General features: G+C 53.6%; 3 protein-coding genes across 6 annotated transcripts; 2 read left to right on the plus strand and 1 right to left on the minus strand.

Moving 5' to 3' along the window:
* Positions 1-2743: 2743 nt before the first annotated feature.
* DRAP1 (DR1 associated protein 1) lies at positions 2744-4984 on the minus strand. Of its 3 annotated transcripts, XM_038563875.1 has the most exons (7): positions 4823-4984; positions 4498-4570; positions 4293-4386; positions 3875-3994; positions 3658-3751; positions 3329-3417; positions 2746-2982 (listed from the first exon to the last, which is right to left on the minus strand). In XM_038563875.1, the coding sequence occupies exons 1-7, from the start codon at positions 4862-4864 to the stop codon at positions 2877-2879; spliced, it is 618 nt and encodes a 205-aa protein (XP_038419803.1). In that variant the 5' UTR covers positions 4865-4984; the 3' UTR covers positions 2746-2876. The 3 variants fall into 3 exon arrangements, with proteins under 3 accessions (XP_038419804.1, XP_038419803.1, XP_038419805.1); XM_038563876.1 differs by lacking the exon at positions 3329-3417 and having other exon boundaries at positions 2744-2982; XM_038563877.1 differs by lacking the exon at positions 2746-2982 and having other exon boundaries at positions 3398-3484.
* Positions 4985-5308: 324 nt separating this feature from the next.
* On the plus strand, positions 5309-7587 carry C18H11orf68 (chromosome 18 C11orf68 homolog). The gene is made up of 2 exons (XM_038564498.1): positions 5309-5442; positions 6141-7587. Exons 1-2 carry the CDS (start codon positions 5309-5311, stop codon positions 6895-6897), a joined length of 891 nt encoding a protein of 296 aa, XP_038420426.1. The 3' UTR covers positions 6898-7587.
* Positions 7588-18781: 11194 nt separating this feature from the next.
* Positions 18782-26478, plus strand: FOSL1 (FOS like 1, AP-1 transcription factor subunit). 2 transcript variants are annotated; one of them, XM_038563878.1, is made up of 6 exons: positions 18782-19007; positions 19683-19770; positions 19838-20478; positions 22487-22684; positions 24869-24976; positions 25404-26478. In XM_038563878.1, exons 3-6 carry the CDS (start codon positions 20389-20391, stop codon positions 25812-25814), a joined length of 807 nt encoding a protein of 268 aa, XP_038419806.1. In that variant the 5' UTR covers positions 18782-19007; positions 19683-19770; positions 19838-20388; the 3' UTR covers positions 25815-26478. The 2 variants fall into 2 exon arrangements, with proteins under 2 accessions (XP_038419806.1, XP_038419807.1); XM_038563879.1 differs by lacking the exon at positions 19683-19770.
* The last annotated feature ends 324 nt before the right edge of the window (positions 26479-26802 follow it).

Below are 26802 nucleotides of genomic sequence, written 5' to 3' on the forward strand. Positions count from 1 at the left end.
ATAGGTAATCACCAGCCCCATTTAGATGAGAAAACTGAGACCCAAAGAAGCTATAGAACTTGCTCAAGGCTAGCAGCATTTGAATCCAGGGCCTGGCTCCCGAGGGTACACTCATCAGCCCACTGCCCAGACTGAAGAAACAGGCCTAGAACACAGAGACCCAGGCCACTGGCTCCTGGGTATCTCCCCCTCACCTGTGCCTCAAGCCTTTTGTCTAGAGGCTGCTTCCAGCACCCTGGCCTCCTTGCCTTCCTCCTGTCGTCCCCCCAGCCCAGGCACTCTGAAACTTCTCAGTGCAGAACCTCATCTCTGGACACAGCCCAGCAACCGGCTCCAAAGGTCTCTTCCTCTCCCACCCCACTCATCACAGTTGGCATGTGGCACGCCCTTAACCAGGGGTCCCAGGTGTCCACCTACCCCTGGACTGGGCCCAACTGACTGCTAGAGAAAACTGCTCCTGCTCTTGTGCCGCTGGGGACCGCTTCCCATTCATAATCCCCATCAACAAGAACTCTTCCAGTTGCAAGTAACAGAAAGCCAGTTGGCTTTGAAGGAGGAAAACGTTTATTGGCTCATGTGACTAAGAAGTCCAAGGTAAACAGGGTTCAGGCAAGACCAGGTCCTGGTGTCATCAGAAATCCGTATCTCTGAACCTCCCAGCTCTCTTGCACTGACTTTGTTCTCAGTCAGGACCACCCCTTGGGGTGGGGAATGGCTTCCAGCAGCACCCAGCTTGCATCCTGCCAGCTTTGCTACCCCAATGTGGCCACTGTCACTCTCGTCAGGACTCCCGAAAGGGCTCCCTGCTGCCTCCAGTGCCATGGGAAAGCTAGCCATCTTGTCAAAATCCTTCTCCAATGGTCCCGCCTAACGTCAAGGGCTCAGGCCTGCTAGGATCACGGCCCAGCCTGCCCGATTCACTGCGGCCATAAGATGTGGTGCAACATCCATACCCCCTAACTTCAGGGAGTGGGATCAGCTGCACATACTACAGGTTGAAGAGAAGAGAGATGATCCCAAAAAGACAGCAAGGGCTCTACAACCAGACGAGAGGCAGACAGGACCCAGGTGCCCCTAGGCTCCAGGTGCCCGGGCCCTTCCACACTGCCACCTGGCCTCCTATGCCCCAAAGAAGTCAGACACTGTTACATAAAATCCGAATACCTCAGGGCACCTGGATGACTTACTTGGTTGAGCATCCTCTAACTTTGGCTCAGGTTATGATCCTGGGGTCCTAGGATCACGTCGGGCTCCCTGCTCAGTGGGGAACCTGCTTCTCCCTCTCCTCCCCACTCCTGCTCTCTCTTGCTATCACTGCCTGTCTCATAAATAAATAAATAAATAAATAAATAAATAAATAAATAAATAAATAAATAAATAAATAAATAAATTTAAAAAATGCAATACAACACAACACAAACCCTGAATACCTCAGGACTCCTGCCAAACCCACTCATCATCCTCCACTTCCCCCTGGTCAGGCCAAGACCAGCCTCAGGCAAGCTCACCTCACTGCATCAGTCTCCCTCCCTCACTACAGCTTGCATTTGTGTTATCTTAGAAAACAAAACCAAAAATTGTCTTTCTGTCCTCACTCTGAGCCACGGCTCTCATCTCTGCTTCTCAGGCCTGAGTGTCACTTTCCCACCTCAGCTTCTCACCTCCAGTTCCCTCATCAACCATCACCCAGCTTTTCCTAAAGCCTCCAAGCTGTTGTGACAGCTGCCTACCTCTCCCTCCTCCGACACACTTGGAGGCACCCCCAGTGCCCAGGGGCGGGAGGCAGGGGGCACCTGGGTGTGGCTGCTGTCCAGTCTCCCTGGGTGGCCTGCCCAGGCCTTCCCCTCTCCCCCTGGGGTGAAGTCACTTACTCTCAAGGCTCACACATTTGTCTCCAGTCCCCTACATGCCAGTACCCATCCTATGCCTCTCCACAGCAGCTTCACAGGCACTCCAAACTCGCCACAGCCCAACTTGTGACCCTAACACCTAATCCTGCTCTTTCTCTGTGTCCTCCAGCTGGAACAGGGCCCCTGCCCACGTCACTATGGAAAGAAACCTAGCAGTCCCTAAGGGTTCCCTCCCTCTCAGCCCCACAGCCAGTCAGTTTGCCATACACTTAGGTCTACTGAGAACATACACCTCAAGTCTACCCACTGTCCACCACATCTTCTGCCCAGCCTCACCAAGCCCCTGCTCCCTGAAAGCACACACCTGCCTTGGGGACCCCACGATTCCAGGGTCTACTCAGAAATGGGAGTGGACTGACCAAATGGGTCACTCTCCTGCTCAGAAGCTGATCTCTGAGGCCCCTGACAATCCCACCTGTCTCTGCTCCCACTGCCCCTTCCCACACGCCCTTCATGGCACCAGGCACAGAGCTCTATAGCTTGCAAGTCCTCTTCCCATTGTTTGTCCAATCTGTCTATTTGCAGTAGCCCGGAGTAGGCAGAAAGATCTCTACCGGGGAGATAAGGAGAGGCCACTCAAAGATAGGAACCTTGCCAGGGTCACACAGCAAAACAGGACAGGTCATCCTCCAGCACAACCAGCACCTCTGGCTCCAGCCCTCCACCACCACTCTGCCTTCTGTCAGCACCCCTGCTCCTACCCTGGCAGGACCATGGCCTCTGGAGCCTCCCTCACTCAGCTGCTGCCCTGCCTACCACCACTTCTGGCCTCAGCTCAGCATGGGGAAAACAGGTAGATGGATGGGGAGGTGGCCACAAAGCCCTGGACATAGGCTGGGACAGACACTGGTGTTCCCTTTTATTAATTTTTTAATAAATTTAAGAACAGCTCTATCTTCTCTCCTCCCCCCAGAGCAACTAAAACCAACTAAAAGGGGGTGTGGCCTGGGGGGGGGGCAGAGGCCGCTAGGAGTCATAGTCCTCTTCATCCTCTGCGTCAGGTGCTGAGGGGCCCGGGGGTGCTGGGGGCAGAGGCAGAGTCGAAGTGAAGGGCATGAAGGGTGTCGGGGGGCTGCAGGGCAGAAAGCAGAAGAGAAAGATCAGGCCCCTTGCCAGTGCCCACCTACCCCACCCTTGTGAGCATGGAGCCCCCGGCCTTCTGTACCCAGGGGCAGCCGAGCCCAGAGAAGGGAAGAACCCAGAGCAGGTCACACAGCTCCTGCCCAGGCCCCCTCCAATGGGGCTGGGTGGGGGTAGGGGAGGGGATCTTCTGACAGCAGCATTCTGCCTTTAAGCCCTCCTCAGTTCCTCCCCTCTCATCCACCAAATCTTCCACAAACAACAAAACCAAGTGGCCACAAGAGCAGGCCAGCCTTGAGGAGTCTGCTAGCCTCATCTGGTGCCACCAAGCTGATTACCTCTGAAAGTGGGCAGGGGGATGGCCAGCCTGGGGTGGCGCCTGGGGTGCCTCCTCTTCTCCCTCAGTGTCTGTGTCCTCAGACTCATCCTGGGAGCAAGGCAGGGGTCAGAAGTGACAAGAAAAGCATGAGCCCATCACTGGCGAGCCTAGATCCCTGGGAGCGGCAGGGACAAGACATTGAACTCTCTAGCCTTAACTTTACAGCCCTAATTTACAAAAAACCATAGGTGAGGATGGGTCCGGGTGTCCAGCCAGCATGCTAGGCCAGATACAAGACCACCCCCTCCACACCACACAGTAGACCAGAGGGCTGCGGGCCTCACTCACCTCTTGCTCTGAGTCCGTCCCTGACAGCTTCTTGTCCTTGCTTTTGCTTCCCATCCCACCATTCTTCCGGCCACTGCTGCCTGGCTTCCGACCCCTTTGGGAAGGTACAGTCCATCTGCCCAGAGGTCTCACCATCCCTGACCACCCCCTCCCAGTCACCCCCAACCCCAGTTGGCCTTGGCCTTCCTTGCCTGGACACCTGGCCCTGGCTCCCCACCTGCGGGTACCCTTGTCCCCATCCATGTGGTTGTCTTCCCCGTCTCCCTGCATGTCAGGCACAGAGGCCACCAGATCCTTTAAAAAGTCAAACTGCTGCTCCAGCTCAATGCACTGTTTCCTGGAAGAGGTGAGGAGAAGATGGAATTCAGCTGGGGCCCAGATGTCTGGGTTCTCAGCAAGGGACAGCAGGAGATATCAGGAGATGGATATCAGGAGGATAGAGCCTGGAGAACCTCCATCCCATCTCCACTACGGAACCTGCTCGCCTTGCTACACCACCCAACCCCTCCTCCCCCAGTTCAAACCCACCCATATTCGAGGCGTTGCTGGTCTCCCAGCAGCCTCCCACCTCTCCTAAGTGTGTGAACTCCTGGGGCAAGGTTCCACTGGGCCCAACCAGCTCCCAGGCCACTCACAGGTGGGATGTGGTCATGGTCTTGGCGTTTCGGGACTGGGTCACCTGGCAAGCCTTTTTCAACAGCGACTCTAGGAACAGCTCGAGCGCCCGGGCTGAGGAGCGTCAAGGAGAACACGGGTGGGGGATCCCCAACCTAAACAAGGCGACCCCGGGCTCCCTCCCTACCCCAGGTCCCTCAACCTGGCCAGGCCCCGACAGGATACAGATGATGACAGGCACTGCCGCCGCCACCTTCCCAATCTCTTCGTCAGTTTGCATGATCTTCTTGATCCGCGCCTGGGGAGGGGGCAGAAAACTCGGACCCTGTCGCCTCCATCCCCGAAAGGGGTGCTGGGGGCTAACGAGAGAGGTTCTCCCGGGAGAGAGGGCTGGGGACCCGGACGCCGGGAGGGCACGGAAGGGGGCGGGGCGTTCGTACCCCGAACACCACGGTGCGCCCGCCCCCCCACGCAACCTCCCCAAGCCCGGCTCGGGCCCGAGCCTCCAAAGAGCCCGGCCCGCTCCTCGGGGGCCTGGCCACGTGCTCACCGGCGGGAACCGCGCGTTATACTTTTTCTTCTTGCTCGGCATCTCAGGGCCTCTCTCGCCACGCCGGGCCCAGCGCCGCCGCCCGCAGCTTCCCGGCCCCCGGGCCTGCTCGCCACCCGCCTGCCGCGGTTCCCCCGGGTCCTGGTGCCGCCTGCTCCGCCCCCGCCGCTCCCCACGCGGTCCTAGCGCCGCCGGTCAGGACGCCGCTCGCAGGGCCGGAGCGCCCTCCCCTTGCGGCCTCCCGGGCGGTGCGCGTCGATCCGGGACCGGAGCGCCGCTCCCGCCGGCCCCCAAGCCTAGGAAAGCGAACGTTAGCCCCGCCCCCGAGGCCCCGCCCCGCCCCGCCCCGGTTCCCCTGGCGGCCCCGCCCCCGGGGTCAGTCCCTCCCCTCGCAGGCCCCGCCCCGCGGCGCGGGCGACAGGCCCGGCGGCCCCGCCCCGTGCTGCGCTTGTCTATAAAGTTGTTGTTGAGGCGGCGGGCGCTAAGATGGCGGCGGCGGCAGCCGTGGCGGGGGCGGGGCGCGGCGGGGGCGGCGGCGGCGGCGGCGGCGGCGCGGAGCCCCGGCAGGAGCGTAGCCGGGCGCGGGGCTGGGCCGGCGCCGAGCGCGGCGAAGGCCGGAGGTGACGGCGGGGCTGCGGGAGGGGGCAGGGCTGGGCGGGGGCGCGGCTCGGGCTGTGGGCGCTAATGGCGGCGGGCGCGGCGGGCCCGAGGCTGGCGCTCTCGTAGGCTCTACCAAGCCTGGGTTCCAGTCCGGCTGTCGCCCCGTTGGCCTTGGACTGGTCACGGCTCTTTCCGGGCATCAATGTGCTCGTGCTCAAGTAGGCCCGACAGCGCCAGCCCGGGGGTCTGGTCCTGCTGGGCCTGCCTCGATGCTACGCGAAAGTGCGCTTCTCTGCCTCCCTCCGCTGAATCCTGCGATCGGGATGCCTGCCAGTTCCGGGCAGGGCCGGGAGGTGTAGCTGGGCTGGTTGCTCCCACACCTGAATTCACATTTCGGCCCCTGTCACTCATTGCAGGTGTGACCTTGGGTGGGTCACTTCTCCCTGAGCTTCGATTTTCTGGTCTGTAAATTGGGGAGAGTGGTAATAGCATTAGTAATAACCTTTATGCAGCGCTTATTCCACCTTAGGCGTTTAATGCTCCATAGCTCTACGGGACAGGAACAGCTTTTGTCCACTGTAAAGATGAGGCAGCTGAGGCACCAGACCTTAAGTCTTGCCTAAGGCCACGGAGTTTAAGCCCATTGGCTGCACCAGCTAGGGCCCAGCACGTTGTACGTCTGTCCTGGACCTGCTCTAACTCTGTTCCTTCATGGCAGGATGGAGCCAGGTGAAGAGATGGAGGAGGAAGACTCTCCAGGCGGCCGCGAGGATGGCTTCACTGCTGAGCACCTGGCCGCAGAGGCCATGGCAGCTGACATGGACCCCTGGCTGGTGTTTGATGCTCGCACCACACCTGCCACCGAGCTGGATGCCTGGTTGGCCAAGTACCCACCATCCCAAGTTACTCGCTATGGGGACCCTGGCTCACCCAACTCTGAGCCCGTGGGCTGGATTGCAGCATATGGGCAAGGCTATGTCCCCAACTCGGGCGATGTGCAGGGCCTGCAGGCAGCCTGGGAGGCTCTGCAGACCAGCGGGCGGCCCATCACACCGAGTACCCTGCGCCAACTGGCTATCACCCATCATGTGCTGTCTGGCAAGTGGCTGATACACCTGGCACCTGGCTTTAAGCTGGACCACGCCTGGGCTGGCATTGCTCGGGCTGTGGTCGAGGGCCAGCTTCAGGTGGCCAAGGTGAGCCCACGGGCCAGGGAGGGTGGGCGCCAGGTCATCTGTGTTTACACCGATGACTTCACGGACCGTTTAGGTGTACTGGAGGCAGATGCAGCCATCCGTGCGGCAGGCATTAAGTGCCTGCTCACCTACAAACCTGACGTCTACACCTACTTGGGCATCTACCGGGCCAACCGCTGGCACCTCTGCCCCACTCTCTATGAGAGTCGTTTTCAGCTGGGGGGCAGTACCCGTGGCTCCCGTGTGCTGGATCGCGCCAACAATGTGGAACTGACCTAGTGTGGCCAAGTTGGGGGAGACCACGTTCTGCCCCCCTCCCACTCAGCTCCCTGCTACGGTTGGATCCTCCTGTCTTCCTCCTCTTTGTCCCAAGGAGTTTGAGCCCCCTAGCTCTGAGGACCAGGTCAATCGGAAACTGCCTGCATCTTTGGTCCCTTTGAACCTTTGCCCTCTGTTCAGGGCTGACTCAAGTTCCCACCAGCTGGAGGCTCTGGCTCCCTGAGGGCCGGACCCTCAGCCTCTCTTTTCACTGCTGCTCCCTTCTGTCATCCAGGACCATGGGCTGGGTACAGATTCCCAGGAGGAGAGCCTTCCTTAGCCACCCTCCTCCCCAGGTGTACCTCCCTCTCCTGCATCCTTTCCTTCTCCTCCCTCACAAGAGAGAAAACTAGTGCTTCCAGTCCCTCTTGGAGCCTTCCTAGTCCAGGGGGCAAAGGCCCTGCAGGCCTAAGCATGCTATTTTGGGGGTAGGGTGGGGGAAGGGTGATTGTACCCACTCAGCCCTTGGCAGAGAGAGGGGATGCCAGGGCCATGGACATGGGTCCTGCCCCTCCCTGCCACCTCATACAGCCTGCACCACCTTCCTTCCTTCCCTGCACCACCTTCCTTCCTTCACTACCTTGACATGTGCCTGCTCCTGGCATTTCAATAAAACCCAGTTTGGGTCTGTGTCTTGAGTGTTTTTTAAAATACTGTGTTGGTGGTTACCTGCTTTGGTCTCTGGAAAGAAGCTGGGCCAGGAAAGCCTGCTTCTCTGCCCTACATGGGTACGCCTAACTGCCTCCTATAATAAGATTCACCTCACTGCCAAGGCTGGGAGCCTCTCTGAGAGCCTCTGCAAAGCTAGTCCTGCTTCTCCTCCATCCCAAGAATCAGAATCGGTTTCTCAGTGATTTCTCATAAATCTAGGAGCTTGAACCAGCAAAGTCTGAGGCTACCGCGCATAGGGTGTATTTGCTTGGTCCTGGCATTTCTAGGTTAGGGCATATGGTCTGGTGAGTAGAGGATGGGCTAGGTTTCAACAGCCTAGGTTGGACATCTTTATGTGGTGAATGATGTGTACAGCCATAAGGAACTCACATCTAAGAACTCACTTCTCCCACCCTGACTGTCACGGGCCACTGGACAGTTTGCAAGGCACTTCCATATGTATTATTTAAGTCTCATGACCTATTCAGAAGAAGATATTGGTCCCATTGTGTGGTCAAGGAAATTGAGGCCAACAGGGAAAAGGATATCTCTTGGGGTTATGCGGTGAGTTGGGCAGAGTAGGACTTACACCCCAGGCCCTGCCTCCTGCCCAGGCTGATATCCAGGCCTCACCCACAATGAGTTCTTCACAACCGATAGGGCACGTTCACTCACTGAACTTGGACAGCACCGTCCACCTGAAGCTGCTGGAGCCTGGGAGCCTGGCTCCACATCCCTCAACCCCATGTCTGGCCCTGGCCCTGGCCTTGGTTGGAGGCCAGGGTTTCTGGCAAGGAGCCCCTTGGGACGCTGCTCTCGTGCCGTGCCGGAGCTGACTCAACCTCCAGCAGCCTCACCAAATTGGAATTTGGAGCAGGGGAGCGGAGATGCCACTGGGCTGACTGGATGGAAGTGGGTGAGTCATGAGATGCTGGTCAGCCCCCTCCCCAGCTTCCTCTTCACCCTGTTTCTCCAGGGCTGAGTTCCCTCAGCCCAGCCCTGGGAAGCCCCAGAGCTGGGTGGTCTCTGGCTTGGAGCCCATTGCCCGGCCTCCCTCAGACAAGTGATGCCTTGCACTTGACCAAATTGATGCAGGGCTCGGGGCGGGGGATCCTGCCGGATCCTGAGGTTGCCCATGAAGATGCCCAGGTGGTACCAATAGCACCTGATTCTCCTTTCCTAACTAAGCATTTCATACACTCTTCCTCTATCCTCCATCCTCACAGCCCTGCCTTAGCCCAATCCTCACTCTCTCCCTCCCACACCACTGCAGCTTGCCACCCCTGCCCCATTCCCTCCCTGCAACCCCCCCATCCCCTGACAGCCAGCTCTCCTGCACAGCCACCCGTCCCCCTCTCCTATTCAAAGCCCTTCCATGGTTCCCCATGGAAACAACATAGAGTCCACTCTCCTGAAGTGGCCATGACCCTAGACCCCTGCCAAGCCTCACTTCCCGCCTATGCTCACCCCACTGGAACCAACTGGCACTTCCTTCACCCCTTGGCATGCAGCTCTGGGCCTCAGGCTGTTCCTTCTGCTTGAACACCTGTCGTTCAGCAAGGATCAGGAGGTTACTTATGTAATCACTTGATTGATGTATATCTCCCACTGGTCCCTAAGCCACGTGCCCAGACTATGGGGCTCAGTGAAAGCAAGAACGACACTTAAAGCCCTGTCCTGAGAGCCCAGCACGGGGCTTGGTCAGAGCAACCTCTCCATAAGTTCATTAAACTAAAATCCGAACCCAAATTCCAATCTGAATCCAGCCCCTGCCTGTTCCTCTGGACTCCTCTCCTTCACTCTCTGCTTCACCCTCTTTGTCGCAGAAGTATTAGCTGACTGTTCTTTCTTTTCTTTTCTTTTCTTTTCTTTTCTTTTCTTTTCTTTTCTTTTCTTTTCTTTTCTTTTCTTTTCTTTCTTTCTTTCTCTTTCCTTTTTTTTTTTTTTTTTTTAAGATTTTATTCATTCATTCATGAGAGACACAAGGAGAAAACCAGAGAGAGAAGCAGGCTCTCTGAAGCAGGCTCCCTGAGAGAAGCAGGAGCCCAACATGGGACTAGATCCCAGGACGCCGGGATCATGCCCTGAGCCCAAGGCAGACATTCAACTGCTGAGCCACCCAGGCGTCCTTGCATGTTATTTTCTTGCATGCATACTGGCCTTTCTCACTTTTGTGCCCTGCTCATGCTGTCACCTCCACTTGGTGTACCTGACCGTCACATGCTTTCCTGGCTGAACACACCTCAGACCTACCCCCTCATCCTCCCAGAGATTTCTCCTTCCCCATTCATCGCATTCCAGGCTCTCATAACACCCACTGCCCTGTGGCTCTCATCTGTGTGTCAAGGATGGTGGCTGTACTTTTAAACCGCAAGGTGTCTTCAGAGTCCAGCATTGGACCCGGCCTAGCCCAAGTGCCACATAAGCATTATTGAATAAATGAGTGATTGAACAAAAGTCATTCTCTGTCTCCGGGCCTGTTTCCTCATTCCATTCATAAAAAGAGCCAGGCACCATACAAAGTGTTTCCCTCCATCGTCTCATCGACGTCTCCCCTCGCCTTGTTATTATCACTGCTTTGCAGAAGAGGAAACTGAAGCCCAAAGAGGTGCAATAATTGGTTCCAGGTTACAAAGCCCTAAGTGGCAGAGCCAAGATTTGAAACCAGGTCATCCAACTCCAGAGCACCTAATGGCATTGCTGAGCTCCCACTATAGAAAAGCGCTGTTGGGGTGAGGCTGCAAAGATAAGTAAGCCCCAACAAGGACTTAGGATCCGATTTGTAAAGCTCACAAGTTGGGTCCTCAGGATGCCTGGGGAGAACAGACTGGGCCAAGACTAAGCTTCTTGTTTTACTGGTGGAGAAACTGAGGCCCAGAGGGTACCTGGGCCGGAAGGATCTACCAGGCCTATGATAAGGACAGACCAACAGCTTCCCTACCAGGCCAGGGGCTCCCCAAGACCCACCCTCTCAGGCCTGCCTGCCTCAAATTCTGAATTCTGCCCCTTTTGAAGTAAGGAAACAGCCCAGCCCCCGGCGGGCGAGGCTGAGTACATTTGAACATGCCCCTATGCTTAGCCCTCTTATAAAACCACAGGAAGGCTGAGTGAGGCCAGGGCAAGGAGACCCCACACACTCTCTCTACCTTCTCCCACTCACATGTCCTTTGTGCTCCAAACCCCAGGGAGGGGCCCTGGAGAAACTGGCTGGGGAATGGGGGGAATATCTACCTGACCCCTGATTTCACCTGGCGCCAGGGGCGGAAACAGGGAAGCCAAGAAACAGCTGAGTTGGGAGAAAGTTTCAGCTGGGGCTTTGACAAGGTTTGGGGGATTTTCCCAGCAGGACAACTGCACCCCGCTCCCGCCCGCTGGGAGGGGCCCTGGCAGGGCTGAGGCTTGGCTCACAGGCTGATTCATCCAGGCAGGGAAACTCCCCACTTCTCTGGCGGGCAGCCCCCAGACACCGACGGGGTGCCTTGAAGGCACATAGCCCAGAAACCCAGCGAACCCATTTTTCCTTGATTATTGGCTTCCCAGAAGGGTGTGAAAACCCCCAGGCCGGACAGAGGGACAGAGTCAGGCTGTGGGGCAAGGCATGCAGGCAGTTTCCGGAGCAGTGACCTCAAGACTGGAACCAAAGCAGTGGCCAGACAACGGGTGCCTCGGGCCCTCTCCCATCACCCATTTTTTTAGTTGACAACACTGAGGGTCAGACAGTAAGAACAAATGGGCACACAGACCTAGTCGGTACCTGGCACTCCCTCATGCAGTTTGCGAGCAGTAACTCATTTTGGTCCTCACAGCCCTCATGTTACTGAGGAAAAAACAGCGAGTCAGAAGAGATAAAGTAACTTGGCCACAGTCAAGGGTAGAAACGCTCTGGCAGCTTCCACAGCCTCCCAAAGTGCTCACACAGGGAGCCGTGTCCCTGGTCACTGAGCAGCTTTGGCTCCTGGGAACTCTAGAGGACAGAAATGTCACCTGCTGGGCCCTGGCTCCTCCCAGGCTAAAAAGAGAAAACTTGTCCAGCAGGGGAAAAAAGAAAAAAAAGACCTCCTCAGAGGTTAGGAGAGGGCAGAGAAGCATTCCCGCCAAAATCTTCCTCCCTAGGACTTTGACTCCTTTCCAAACCCCCATCCTTTCCTCTGGAGTCAGAGCCTCCCTTTCCGGTCTGCCAGTCTCGCTCCCCGATGCCACACATACACTCACACAGGAACACACTGGCGGGCACACTGAGACTCCAGCCTCCAGACCCCTGCCCCTTGGCCAGGCAGGCTGGGGTCCTGCCGGGTGTTGGAGGGGCCCTGAGAGTTGTAGCTTTATGGGGCATGGCCAGAGGCCCTCCACAGGCAAGTTCTGCCCCATCTGGCTCCCACTCATAGGCTGCATGACTCATTCCCTTACCCCCCATGACTCAGTTTACATGGGTGCCCAGAGATCCTCCCAGTGAGGGTGGAGTGGTTTATTGGCCCAGCCTAGGCCTGCCAGCCTTTTATCCTAGGATGAGCGTTTCATCCCCCTCCTGGCCTAGAGCAGGAGCACCCTGGAGCCCAGGGGTGGGGGTAAGCCTCAGGTCCAGGAGGGTGAGGAGAGCCCAAGAACTGAGTAACAGGCCCTAACTGCTCTGGGCTTGGGTCTGCAGGGAGCAGGAGTTGCACCGAGAAACCTAAAGGGCTATGTTGCGTGGGCAGAGCCATACTGGGCACTGACAGAAGAACCTTTGATGCCCTGCAGAGGGAATGGTCCACATGGCACAAAACACTACAGCAAGAAAATGCTCACACTTACTGAGCTCTTCTACAAGAAACCAGTCCTGTGCTAAGTGCCATCCACACCTTATCTCATTTACTCTCCCCAACAACCCTGAAAAGCAAGTTGAAATCATTATATCATTTTCACAATGAGGAGATAGAGGCATAGAGAAGTTAAAGGAATGGCCAGAGGGATGTCTGGGTGGCTCAGCGGTTGAGCATCCGCCTTCGGCTCAGGGTGTGATCCCAGGAGCCAGGATCAAGTCCCACATCAGGCTCCCTGAAGGGAGCCTACTTCTCCCCCTGCCTGTCTCTGCCTCTCTCTGTGTGTCTCTCGTGAATAAGTAAGTAAATCTTAAAAAAAAAAAAAAAAAAAAGGCCAGACCTGGGACTTGAATCCAGGCCACCAGACTCCAGAATTCTTGTGGTCATCCTCCCCTGCTTCCCCAAGCCATCTTGGTTGTAGCAGGGGTGAGGGACCTGATGGTCTACCTTACCCCTCCCACAGGGCAGATCTCCATGGAAACTTCTGGTTTTAGGGCTCACAGCATGTAAAGTAGTCATCTGCAAGAAGAGAATGCAGGGGACGCCTGGGTGGCTCAGCCCTTGAGCATCTGCGTTTGGCTCAGGGCATGATCCTGGGTCCAGGGATCGAGTCCCACATCGGGCTCCCTGTGAGAAGCCTGCTTCTCCTTCTATGTCTCTGCCTCTTTCTGTGTGTCTCTCATGAATAAATAAAATCTTAGGAAGGAAGGAAGAAAGGAAGGGAGGGAGGGAGGGAGGGAGGGAGGAAGGAAGGAAGGAAGGAAGGAAGGAAGGAAGGAAGGAAGGAAGGAAGGAAGGAAGGAAAAAAACAGGCTTCCAGAGGAAAAGAAATTGGCCTGAGGTTGCAGAACAGATCAGAGATGCAGTCGACTGGGACTGTGTCCTTTTTTTTTTTTTTTTTTTTAAGACTTTATTTATTTGGGGATCCCTGGGTGGCTCAGCGGTTAAGTGCCTGCCTTCGGCCCATGGCATGATCCTGGAGTCCCAGGATCGAGTCCCACATTGGGCTCTCTGCATGGAGTCTGCTTCTTCCTCTGCCTGTCTCTGCCTCTCTCTCTCTCTGTGTGTGTCTCTCATGAATAAATAAATAAAATATTTTTTAAAAAGATTTTATTTATTTATGAGAGAGAAAGAGCACAGTAGGTGGAGGAGCAGAGAGAGGGGGAAAAGCAGGCTCCTCACTAAGCAGGGATCCCAATGTGGGGCCTCAATCCTAGGACCCCAGGATCGTGACCTGAGCCAAAGGCAGACGCTTAACGCAGTGAGCCCCCCAGGTGCCCCTGGGACCATGTCTTTGATGCTCTCCAGGATGCCCTGGGCTGGAGAGGTGGCTGGTGGGGGAGGGAACCCCAGGACAAGAATGGGGACATGGTAGCCCTGTCCCTAACTCCTGCTCAGTCCAGCCTCTTTCTTTCTTGGGGTCCTCATCTGCCTCATGGGGACAGGACTGCCATCACAGCAGGGTGGCATGAGCCTCAAAGGACTGCAGAGGGACAGGCACAAGTGTATGCTCAATTGGCATCTGGGGACTGAGTAGAGTGATACCCAGACTCTGGAAACAGCAGCCCAGCCTCCCTCTTACCTCATCTTCTTCCTCTCCCGGGGCCTACCATATGACTCCCTCTGACCTTGAAAGCCTGGATGGCCAGGCCCAGAAGACCTTCCCATGAGAGACTCAGCCCCCTCTTCTCTAGAGTTCAGCCTCAGCAAACAGGGCACAGGTCACTTCCCTGTTCAAACACCACTCAGGAGTCCCCTTGTTACCCAGCCCAAGTCAAGTTCCTTGGCGAGGCATCCAAGACCCTGGCTTAGGCTTTACTCTGCCCACCCTTCCAGTTCACAGTCCCAACAAACATTCCAGCACATGTTCTGGACTTCAGAGTCCCCAGGCCTCCTGTCTCTCCACCCCCAGGCCTTTGTGCCCACTGACTTCAACCCCAGGAATAGCTCCCACAATCTCAAGGATTCCTCTGCCAGGAAGCCTGCCCTCCCTAGTGGGAAAGCACCCTTCCTTCTTAGGGACCTCCTATAGTGTCCCTGGTGCTCTCCAGCTCCTGCCTCCAGCATTGTCCACCTACTGCCAGGGCTGTTTTCTTCAGTGTCTGATCACCTCTCTGCACTGTACATACCTTGGGGCCAAGACCAAGTCTTTAATCATCCCTACTGCCCCCCTCCACAGCCAGCTCCATTCGACTTTATATTCCATTAATTCAGGAGAATGGATATAGAACTGGTCCATCATGCAATGGGATTGGATTCAGCAAGCGAAAGGAGTGAACTACTGCTCCACACACCTGGATGAGTCTCAGACAAAAGGTGAGAGAAAGAAGGCAGACACAACAGAGCATGCATGGTAGGATTCCACCGACGTAAAAGTCCAAAAGAGATAGAACTGACATATGGCAATAGGACTGAGATAAGTGACTTCCTGGAGGGGAGGAGAGATTGACTGCAAAGGAGCAGAAATTCCCTTGGAGAACATCAAAAGCAAACATGCATGTACCCTGTGACCCAATAATCCCATCCCAGGGCACTTATCCCAGAAAAATGAGTGCAATCAGCCACCAAAGGACACATCCTTTTATATGAAGTTCAAGAACAGGCAAAAGTCATCATCAAGGGTAGAAGTCACAGTAGTGGTACCTATGGGTGGGGAATAGTGACCAGAATGGGGCACAAGGAACTTGTGAGCTGCTAGAAACGTCCTCTGTCTTGATCAGGGTAATAGCACCATGGGTTTCCATACCTGTAACAAGTCACTGAGCTGAGTATATTTTATGAGTGCACTTCACTAGATGTATATTAAACTTCAATTTAGGGGCACCTGAGTGGCTCACTAAGTTAGGCGTCTGCCTTCGGCTCAGATCATGATCCTGGGGTCCTAGGATCGAGCCCCAAGTTGGGCTCCCTGCTCAGAGGGCAGCCTGCTTCTCCCTCTTCCTTCCCCTGCTCATGCTTTCTATCAAATAAATAAAATCTTCAAAAAAATAAACTTCAATTTAGCCAGGAACCTAAGTATAAGAACCAAAATTATAAAATAATTAGAAGAAAACATAGGGGTAAATGTTCAAATTGGACAGTGGATTCTTAGATCTGACACTGGAAGAATGAGCAATAAAAGTAAAGACAGGGGCACGTGGGTGGCCCAGTGGTTGAGCATCTGCCTTTGGCTCAGGTCCTGAGGCCAAGGTCCTGGGTTGGAGTCCTGCATCAGGCTCTCAGCAGGGAGATTGTTTTTCCCTCTGCCTATGTCTCTGCTTTTCTCTGTGTCTCTCATGAATAAATGAATAAAATCTTTTTTTAAAAAAAGTAAAAACAGGGATCCCTGGGTGGCGCAGCGGTTTAGCACCTGCCTTTGGCCCAGGGCGTGATCCTGAAGATCTGGGATAGAATCCCACGACGGGCTTCCGGTGCATGGAGCCTGCTTCTCCCTCTCCCTGTGTCTCTGCCTCTCTCTCTCTCTCTGTGACTATCATAAATAAATAAAAATTAAAAAAAATAAATTAAAATTAAAATTAAGAAAGTAAAAACAAATTGGACTTCATAAAAATTCTAAAAACTTTTGCACATCAAAAGACGTTCTGGAAAATGTGAAAAGACAATCTACAAGATGGGAGGAAATATTTGCAAATCATATTTTTGATAAGGGTTTGATAGCCAGAATATATAAAGAACTCATTTAATTCAACAACCACACACACACACACACACACACACACACAATTAGGTGTACCTGGCTGGCTTAGTCATTAGAGCATGGGACTCTTGATCTCAGGATTATGAGTTCAAGCCCCATGTTGAATATGGAGCCTTAAAAAACATTTTTTTAAAAAAATAGATGAAGAACATGAATAGGTATTTGTCCCTAAAATATGTAGAAATAGCAAACAAGCACATGAAAAGATAATCATCATTAAGGAACATGATAGGCTATTAAGGAAATACAAATTAACATAATGAGATACCATGTCAGACCCTCTAGGATGTCCTTCATTTCAACAATAGAAATAATAAATGTTGGCAAGGATGTGGGCAAATTAAAACACTTATACAAAAAAAACACTTATACACTGCTAGTATGAATGTAAAATGGTACAACCACTTTGTAAAACAGTCTGGCAGTTCTTCACAAGGTTAAACAGAATTACCATATGAGCCAGCAATTCTCATACCCAAGATAAATAGAAACATATGTCCACATAAAAATTTGTAGCATTAGTCATAACACCCCAGAAGGAGAAACATTCAAATATCCATCAGCTTAAGAATAAATAAATAAATAGTGGTATATCCATACAATAGAATATTATTCAGCAATAAAAAAGAACAGAGTATTGATACATGCTATGACATAAATGAGCCTCGAAAAGATTCCAGTAAGTGAAGGAAACCAGATGCAGAAGGTCACATATTGTATGATCCCATTTATATGAAATAGGCAAATTCATAGAGATAGAAGGAGAATTTGTGGTTCCCAGGAGATGGGATTGGGAGTGATTTCTTCATGGGGATGGGATGATTTTCTGTGATAATAAAAGTTTTGAAAACTAGAGAGAAAAAAAAAAACCTAGAGAGAAGTGGTGGTTGCACAACATTGTGAATGCATAAAATCCTATTGCAGTCAACATTTTAAAATGGTTAATTGCATGTTATGTAAATTTCACCCTCATTTATAAAATAGACTTTAATTTAAAGAGCAAATCGATGTCTGGGTGGCTTAGTGGGTTAAGTATCCACTCTTGATCTTGGTTTACATCATGATCTCAGGATCCTAGGATGGAGCCCCAAGTCTGGCTCCACGCTCAGTGGGAAGTCGGCTTAAGGATTTCTCCCCAGCTCCCTCTGCCCCACTCCTACCCCTCCTCTCTATTTCTCTCTCTCTCTCTCAAATACATAAATAAATAAATATTTTAAAAATAAAAAATAAGGGGATCCCTGGGTGGCACAGCAGTTTGGCGCATGCCTTTGGCCCAGGGCGCGATCCTGGAGACCCGGGATCGAATCCCACGTCGGGCTCCCGGTGCATGGAGCCTGCTTCTCCCTCTGCCTGTGTCTCTGCCTCTCTCTCTCTCTCTGTGTGTGTGTGTGACTATCATGAATAAATAAATAAAATCTTTAAAAAAAAATAAAAAAATAAACAAAAAATAAAAAATAAGAAATGAATGGAAAATGAAACACATAAACATCACCTCCAACATCCTGGGGACATTGACAGAACTTGCTGGGTGCCAAGCACACTCATCCATCATCTCCTTTTGCCTCACTAATCGTCTCCTTGCAGCCCCATAGAAGTGGGCATTCTTTGGGGCTCAGAGAGGGAAGTGACTGAACCAAGCTCACACAGGGTGCCAAGGGACAGTGCCCTGGTTTCTCAGACTCCAGACTCCTATAATCATGGTGGCCCCTTGGCAATCCCTTGGGATTTTTGCCTGACCTCCCTGAGTGGGAGCTGGTGAGGTCAGGGACCAGGAACGTTTCTGCAGCCACGAAGCAGGAGTTAGTGATTGAGGAGCTTGGAATGTGCTGCCTCTGAAAGGACCTCCTTGTGGCTCCACCAACGGTTAGAGCAGGAAGGGACTTTCAGAACCATGTAATCACACACACAGATTTGAGACCTGAGCCCCTGCTCAGTCACTGCCCCAGGATGCTGGGGGAGTGGGACAGCGTGGTGTTTCTGGATCTGGCATGTATATGCAGTCAAGGCTGACCTGTCAGTCCTCACATGTGCCACCATCTGGCCACCTTTGTCACCTCAACCCGTCTCAGCCAAAGAGTTCGAACATCAGTCAGTGTGAGTGCACTGCATGATTGCCCTAGCATGTGATCAGAACCCCAAGGGCTCCCACTTCTGAAGTTTTTACTAACATGTCTATTTATTTTTGCCATTTGTCAAGTTCTTACTATCCACTGGGCTAAACATGTGATATAATTTTTTTTCATGTGATATAATTTTATTTCTATTCTCTAACAGCCCTGAGACGTAATTACCTTTATGCTTCCATTTTACAGAACAGGACACAGAGGCTCTGAGAGATTGTGTGTGTCATCTAGATCTCACAGCTGGCAAGCAGCCTAACCAGAATTCAAACTTCAGAACCCAGAGTTGTCTGATTCTGGCATGCACATTCTTTTCCATGGATCACACTGCCTCAAATCTCTCTCTCTCTCTCTCTCTCTCTCTCTCATATCTCTTTTTCTTATGCTGGTAAACTCCTGTTGGTTTCTTTTCTTTTTAGAGAAAGACAGGCATTGAATAGAACAAGGACAAGGGAGAGGCACCAAGCTGGTAACCGCCTTGTGAGTACACAGCACTTTATAGCTTACAAAGCACTTTCACATTTATGATCTCATTTGATCCTATAGCAACACCATGAGGTCAGCAGGAGGCCCAATTATTCCCACTGGGACTGGGACTCATAGGGAAGTTAACCCAGCCAGGGCCACAAACACAGAAAATGGTAGTAGCTGTGGGACTGGAAGCCCAGGGCCAAGCTGGCCTGTCTCTGAGTCCTGAATGCACCCACAGACTCCTGGCCTGAGTCCCCAAGGAAGGCAGCCCAGGACCCTCCTTCCCTGAACTCTTTCTTCCCTGTGGACAAAACTGGAGCTGATCAAATGGAGGTAGCAGTGGAAAGCAGGAGAGCCCAGCTCTCTTTCTATAGTTGTGTGACATCGGCAGCTCTTTAGTCTTGCTGGGCCCTAGTTTTCCCATCTGCAGAGTGGGAGGAAGTAGAGAAGCTTTGGGATGGTCCTCTCAGCACTGATGTTCTGCACCCATGAGAAAGTTATTGAGAGGGTCTTTGAGAAATCTTGCCTGAGCCTGGGCTTGGACCCACAGCCCTTATTTGACAACCTCCTTCAGCTACTCACTTAGTGATATTAGGCACTTCATTTCAACATCTCCCAGCCTTAGTTTTCCCAACTGTAAAATAGGGATGATGACAGTACCTACTACTCCCCAGGGCGGTTGGCCTTGGTTGTCAAAATTTGGCCCTGGCCTCACATTCATACAGACCTTTGACATAATCTCCAAATGAGGCTTCCAAGCCTTATTTGGCAGTATTTAAAGAAGATGGCATTTATCAGCCCACAGGACAACTTTGTCCCACTGCAGGCTCTTACTGCTTATAGGGGCTCTGAACTAAAACTTGTTACAGCTTCCAAAATTAAATAACGAGTAGCACAATCAGGTTGCCTTGTATTTGTGGGTAGTTCAAACCATTAACCGGCTCATTGTAAACATCTAAAATATACTACCCCGTTGGTAACCCTAGTTTATCATTTGTCCACTTTTAGTATGCCTGAACCTTAAAACAATGCCGGCAAAAGGACCTCACGCCACCACTGTGAAGCTTGGATGGCAGAGCGTGGTCCCTAGCATGAAGTAAGCATCTAGTAAATAAAAGAATAACCACAACAAGCACATTTATAATCCACTTTACTGTTTCCAGACCCTTTCCTCATTCTTCATTCCAACCTCCCACGTGCTGCAAGGCGTAATTACTTCGTCCCCATCTGAAGGAGGCAAAAACTAAGGCGAGACCAGGCGGTGAATGGGCTCCCGGGAGTGGGACCGCGGCCCAGAGTCTGGGCTCGCGGGCGGGACGCGGCGGGGCGCCCAGCTGCAGGCAGGTGCGTAAATCCGCGGGGGAATCCTCGGCTCCACCTGGGCGCGGCGAGGAAATTGCACCATGTATGGGCAACTACGTCAGAGGGGGCAGACCTGCCGCTGTTGTAGGGGACGCCAGGCCCGTCCCCTTCCCTACGAAAAGGCGGCTACCGGACTGTGGGAGGCGCAGAGAAGTTCAGCGCGCACTGGCAGAGGGCGGTGCGTCTGGGGAGGTGGAGCCGCGAGGTGTCCAGCGCCGTTGAAAATCGCCCGCTCCTCCCCCCCATCCAAGTGGTTCAGCCCGAGAACTTTTCATTCATAAAAAGAAAAGAGGAGCAAGTGAGTCAGAACCCAAGCAGCCGACGCGGACCCCACAGAGCAGCCAGCCAGGGCATGTTCCGAGACTTCGGGGAACCCGGACCGAGCTCCGGGGCCGGCGGTGCGTACGGCGGCCCGGCGCAGACCCCCACTTCAGGCCAGCAGGTGAGAGCGCCCCGCCGCCTGGGCGTCCCGCGTGGACAGCGCCTGGGACGCCGCGGTCAGCTCCCGCACGCTCTGGGATGGGGCCGGGAGCACGAGTAGGGGCTGGACCTGGGTCCGCGGCAGTGGCCGTGGCCGTGGCCGCGGCCGCGGGTGCTGCTCGTTCTCCACCGTCTGGAGCCAGGATCTGCGACCGTCTCCTCTCGCTCGCCCCTTTTTCCTTCGCTGTCTGCTGTCATCTGTCCCGCCGTCTCTGTCACCTTCTTTCTTTCCTCTCGTCCACGCCTAATTTCTTTGTTTTGTCTGCGTCAGAAGGGCGCCCCTTAGTCTGAGATTAGTCCCGGCTCGGACGGGATCAGAGGGTCTGATCCATCTCGGACTAAATTCCCGGGATCCCGTACCTGGGCTGAGGCCGAGAAGTCCCCACACCGAAGGGAGGCGGGATCCAGCGGCAGGCGGGCTCCCACACACTGGGAATCCTCAGCACTGCCTGAGAGTCAGTGTGTGTCCATTTGTCTGTCCCTCTCTACCCTGTCGCCAAGGCCCTATCCCCTTCTCGGCGCAGCGCAGCCCGGTGGGCTCCGGGAAACTGGTGCTCCACACCTTCACAGGCTGGGGCCAGGGGAGACTGCGAGATGCCGGGACGTGCGCGTGGTCTTGCAGCGGGCAGCTCCCGCGCCCCCGCCTCTCGGCACCGCACGGCGCCCTGCTGCAGGCTGGGGGGGCTCGGGTGGTTGCAGGTGCCCATTTCCTGTCGAGGGGCAGCGCGCACGTGTCGCTAGGGGAGGGAAGGAGCGGCGTCCGTTCTGCCGAGTCACGGCGGCCGAGTCACGGTGGCTGACTCACCCGGGGCGCCCCTCCCTTCCTGGCCCGGAGCGGCCCTGGCCCGGGCCACATCGGGAGCGAGAGGTGCCGCCAGGGGTGCCTTCGTCCCGGAACTGGGGTCACTGGGCCACTGGGCCCGCAGCGCCGGGCTTGGGACACCGCTGCCTGGACTTGCCTGGGCTTGTGGCACGCTTCCGGGACGCTTGGGCGCCAGGGCCCAGCCCCAAGGCTTGAACCCAGTTCTCTTCCCGGAACACTGATCCCCCATCTCAACTCTTTCCTCAGATTTCTGGCTGAAAGAAAATCTTGGCAGGTAATACATAGAGTACATACAGTGCAGCTTGCATGGTTCGGGGAGGTTTCTACCTCATTAACCGTATTGTATTTCACAGAATCGAAGAATTCATTGATTTGAAAACCCACACCATTGTTTTATGTCACTAAATTTTCTTAAAGTTGCCAATCCAACTATGATTTAGAGCTATTAAAAGGCATTTCTTAGCATCAATGAAATGCCATAATCCTCACTTAACACCAGTATTAAAAACAAGGAAACCCAGGCACATTGAGGTTAAATAACTTGCCCAGAGTCATGGCCAGTAAGTGGCTGAGCTAAGAGCTAACTGGGACAGCCTAAACCCAGGGCAGTGGTTCTTGCCACCACAGCCTCTGTGCATTGGACACCTGCCACTTACGAGGCACTGTCACACACTGGATTCTCACAGCCACCCCTGGAGTTAGGAGCTGGAATTTTTCTATGCAGATGGGACTCAGGCAGAGTACAGGAGTAGCTGAGAGCCTAGGTGCCAGGGCCAAACTCCACTTCCTACTTACTGGCTATGGACCTATGGACAACTGTTTTTCTGTCTGAAAATGAAGACACTGTTGTGCAAATTATGAGTCAGTATTTGTAAAGTGGTTGGGACAGTGCCTGGAATTCATATGTTATATGTATTAGTTCTGACAGGGAAATGAAGGCACAGCAAGGTTATGAGACTTGCCCAAAGTCACATAGCTCCCAAGCAGGGATTTGTCACCAAGTTAGTCTCTCTGTCAAGTTGTGCTCTTTCTGGTCATACGGAACGAGCAGCTGCATTGACGGTGGATGAAATTGTGGCTTCTGTCCTGTTGAAGCCCCTCAATCTACACAGACTTCATCCTTGGCTTTCCATTTCTTATGCCTCAGAAGTTCCACCTCGTGCCAAGCATCAATGCTGTGAGTGGCAGCCAGGACCTGCAGTGGATGGTGCAACCCCACTTCCTGGGACCCAGCAGCTACCCCAGGCCTCTGACCTACCCCCAGTACAGCCCCCCACAGCCCCGGCCAGGAGTCATCCGGGTCCTAGGACCACCTCCAGGGGTACGTCGCCGACCCTGTGAACAGGTAAGTAGCAAAGGCATTGCACTGGTTCTGATGCCCATAGGGGTGCTGAGGTGCAGAGGACAAGTTCTTGGCCAAAAGAACACAGGCAAGGCAGCCTGGGTGGCTCAGCAGTTTAGCACTGCCTTCAGCCCAGGGCATGATCCTGGAGACCCATGATCGAGTCCCATGTTGGGCTCCCTGCATGGAACCTGCTTCTCCCTCTGCCTGTGTCTCTGCCTCTCTCTCTTTCTCATGAATAAGTAAATAAAATCTAAAAAACAAACAAAAAACAAACAAACAAACAAACAAAAAACAGACTTAGAAAGGGAGTGCTGGGGAAGAAGAGCCACTGATGACTCCTGGCCAAAGCTGAGAGTAATAGGAGCCCTTGGGGTGATCCAGAGGGCAAGAGGTGATTCTAGGCTAGGGAAAGCTTTCTGAAGCTGGAGGTATATTAGCCCAGAAGGATGGGTAGGATCTTCATAGATAGAGATGAAAGAAAAGACATTTCAGGGAGAGAGGATGGCAGGAACAAGAATGGAGGTGGACATGAGAACGTGTAAGGTGTACATGTGGAAAGGTGGATGGATGGTAGAGGGTATCCCTGCTGAGATGTATGCTGTCTATGTGCTGGGAGGGAACAGAAAGGGGAGGGTTCCCTGTAGCTACTCTCTGGGGCTGTTTCCCTATCTCATTTAATCTTTACAAATAGCCTCTAGGGATGCACTCTGGTTTTCTCCACTTTACAGCTGGGAAATGAAGGCACAGAGGTAGTCACTTGCCCAGATTACACAAGTAGTGAGTAATGAGACAGGTCTTTTCAATTCTAAAGTGAGATCCTAACCATCAAGCCACACTATCTCATCCAGAGCTAACAGAGGCTCGAAGCAGAGTGAGTTGGGAACTCTTGACTCCCCAACCAGGGCTCCTGCCTTCACACTAAAAAAAAAAAAAAAAAAAATCTTTACCAACATAAATAAGAGATAGAGGGTCTTTAAGGGAGTTGCTCCTCTTTCATTTTGGTTTATGAGACTGTACTGGAGTGAGACTTACTCATTAAGGAGCTTGCCCTGACAGCAGGGTAGATGAGAAGTCAGGATCTTGCAAAGATGAACAGTTAGACAGGAGTGGCTTTCCCAGAAACAGCAGGATTGGCAGTGTGACCAACTGCAGAAGAGGACCATGCTGTGAGGTCCCAGAGGCAGGCTCCTGGACTTCTTTAGCCCTGACCTGAGGGTGGCTATTTGTTTCTGGGACTCCTAGACAGGGGCTATGAGCTCTAAGTAGGGTTCTTTGTGGGGGGCTGGTCCCCATCAGCAGGCCTCTCAATATTGAATAGAGTGAGTGGATTTTAATTTCTGCTCTGGGACCATAAAGGAGTTATCTATCCTCTCTGGGCTTCAGTTCCTTATATGGAAAGTTGGGAAAAAAAAAAAAAAGGAAAGTTGGGTAAATAATCTGTGTAAAGCTCTTAGCCGGCATGTAATAGGTTCCTAATAAAAAACAACTTACTAAATAAATAAATAAATAAAAATTAAAAAATAAAAAACGTACTCAGCAGCAACACTCATTAACTCCTCTTAGTGCTTACAAACCCCTGGGGAAGAGGACACTTGGGTGGCTCAGTGGTTGAGTGTCTGCCTTGGGCTTGCTGGTGATCCCAGGGTCCTGGGATTGAGTTCCGCATCAGGCGCCCCGCGGGGAGCCTATGTCTCTATGTCTCTGACTCTCTGTGAGTGTCTCATGAACAAATAAAATCTTTTTTTTTTAAGGGGGGGTGGAGAATGAGGGTCCTTCGAGAAAGAGCAGCTGGGTCCCAGAGGCTCAGAGTAATAAAGGCTGCTTCTGGCTGGGCAACGAGAGGAGGCTCCCTGTAAGAGTGGGGGTATCTTGGTTGAGTCCTGAGAGATGAGGGGGGTAAAGGTTTACGGAGAGTGTGGTGGCGATGGGGGGGGGGGTTTGCTTCTGAAAGAGGAACCAAAGGAGGCAAAGCTGGGTGCGAGGAGGAAGAAATCTGATTAATTCAATCTTACTAAAGCGTGAGTGCGGAGAACCAGTCGCGGCGCTGTGATCCCTGAAGCGCAGGCTCGCGGGTCCCCGCACGGCCATGCCCACCGCAGGGTCCTAGCACTGGGCCGCTGCACACGGCGAGTGCCGGGCAACCAGAGGCCAGGGTCTACCTCACTATTCCCTCTACCCGTCCAGATCAGCCCCGAGGAGGAGGAGCGCCGTCGAGTGAGGCGCGAGCGGAACAAGCTGGCCGCGGCCAAGTGCAGGAACCGGAGGAAGGAACTGACCGACTTCCTGCAGGCGGTGAGCACCCACCGGTGCGGAGGGTGTCCAGGCCGCGGCCCACCGAACCTCAGACGGGCGCGGCTCCCCTGAGCTTGCAGGGCCCCAGAGGGGCGCCGGTATATTAAGTCCCCTTCCCCCAGTCCCCGCTGGAGGAGCAGTCCTTCGGAGAAAACGACGAGAAAAATGCGATTAGAAATTAGTTACCGCGCGTCTCACTCCCAGAAAAGCAGGGGAGAGTCAAAGCTTCCGCGGACAATCTCCTTCGAAGATGCTCCCGGGCCCGAAGGGAGTCGTGCCCATTTTCTTCCAAGGGCTCATGGGAGTTGTAGTCCAGACTCGCTGGAGACCCCCCCACCCCCACTCCCACTCCCCCAATTACCACCACCTCCTGAGGCTACGCGGTACTCAGCCCTCATCTTCTAACTCCTCTCCTAACCCCCTGCAGGAGACCGACAAACTGGAAGACGAGAAATCCGGTCTGCAGCGAGAGATTGAGGAGCTGCAGAAGCAGAAGGAGCGCCTGGAGCTCGTGCTTGAAGCCCACCGCCCCATCTGCAAAATCCCGGAACGGGCCACGGAGAGCGACACTGGCGGCGCGGGCGGTCCTAGCAGCCCACCAGCCACCTCCGGCCCTGTACCTTGTATCTCTCTTTCCTCGGGGCCTGTGCTTGAACCCGAAGCATTGCACACCCCCACACTCATGACCACACCCTCCCTGACTCCTTTCACCCCTAGTCCGGTCTTCACTTACCCTAGCACCCCTGAGCCCTGTGCCTCAGCCCATCGCAGGAGCAGCAGCAGCAGCGGGGACCCATCCTCTGACCCTCTCGGCTCCCCCACCCTCCTTGCCTTATGAGGCACCTCAGCCCCGGTACCTGGGGATGCCACTCTAGCCAATGTCTCCCCACCCATTGGTCCAGCTGGTCTGGACCATAATCCCATGCCCTCTTCAGGTTCTTCTCCATTCCTCCAGATGACACTGAGCATATTTTGCTTCCTAGTAGAGCCAGCTTGGGGTCATGTAACTGCCCACTGTTTTTCCAGAGCTGGCTTCTTTAGCACAATTTGCACTAAATCAGAGACAAAATATTTCCCATTTGTGCGAGAAAACTCCTGGCAACCAAAAAGGACTTTGTAGATCCCTCGGAGTCCTCTAGAGCCCTAACCCCCTTCAGACCACCACACCTATAGTCTTCATCACCCTCTTCCTGTGATCCACCCAATCCTACTCTGACAGAAGGTGGTATTCTACCAGCCTAGAACACTAACTCGCCCAGCCCCACACTGCCAGCAGCACCAAGTGATTGAACCAGGGCATTCTGCTGGCCCCTCCTGAATGGTAGGAGAGTGCCAGAGGCTTCTGTGACGAGCTGAACTGCACCCCCCCCCCCTCCCCAGCTCTGAGAAGACTTTAGCTCCAGGGAATCCAAGCCTCCAAAACGAAGGCAGCTGCTATTTATTTTCCTACAGAGAGTATTTTTATACAAACCTGCCAAAATGGAATAAAAGGCTCGAAGCTCTGTCCTGGTCTCACTGAACCCAGAAGCAAAAGGGAGAACATTTCGAACCAGACGCCCTAGGCTCCGGTCTCAGTTCTACAGACTTACTGCATGACTTTGGAAAATTATTTGATATCTGGACCTCAGTTGTCTTATCTGAGGAATTGTTACATCTGCTATGCCTCATCTCCAAGATTGAAAGGAGGAATGGAGTGCTGCTGGGTGCAAACTAAAAGGATTATCTGTCTTTCTCCTGATGGGGGCCCACAGCTCGCCTGCGTGGGCCACAGGAGGGCGCTCTTATGCCCTTTTCAGCCTCGGGGGAGGCCGCTGAGTGGGTTCTAG

The sequence above is a fragment of the Canis lupus genome, chromosome 18 (assembly GCF_011100685.1).
Source record: "Canis lupus familiaris isolate Mischka breed German Shepherd chromosome 18, alternate assembly UU_Cfam_GSD_1.0, whole genome shotgun sequence".
Lineage (NCBI taxonomy): Eukaryota > Metazoa > Chordata > Mammalia > Carnivora > Canidae > Canis > Canis lupus.

Coding starts and splice junctions, on each gene's coding strand:
- DRAP1 (XM_038563875.1), bottom strand. CDS start 4,864: ATGCCGAGCAAGAAGAAAAAGTATAACGCGCGGTTCCCGCCG. Junction 3,752..3,874: donor GGGGACAAGGGTACCCGCAG/GTGGGGAGCCAG, acceptor ACCTTCCCAAAG/GGGTCGGAAGCCAGGCAGCA. Junction 3,418..3,657: donor GGACGGACTCAGAGCAAGAG/GTGAGTGAGGCC, acceptor CCTTGCTCCCAG/GATGAGTCTGAGGACACAGA.
- C18H11orf68 (XM_038564498.1), top strand. CDS start 5,309: ATGGCGGCGGCGGCAGCCGTGGCGGGGGCGGGGCGCGGCGGGGGCGGC. Junction 5,443..6,140: donor GAGCGCGGCGAAGGCCGGAG/GTGACGGCGGGG, acceptor CCTTCATGGCAG/GATGGAGCCAGGTGAAGAGA.
- FOSL1 (XM_038563878.1), top strand. CDS start 20,389: ATGTTCCGAGACTTCGGGGAACCCGGACCGAGCTCCGGGGCCGGCGGT. Junction 20,479..22,486: donor CCCCCACTTCAGGCCAGCAG/GTGAGAGCGCCC, acceptor CTTATGCCTCAG/AAGTTCCACCTCGTGCCAAG. Junction 24,977..25,403: donor TGACCGACTTCCTGCAGGCG/GTGAGCACCCAC, acceptor AACCCCCTGCAG/GAGACCGACAAACTGGAAGA.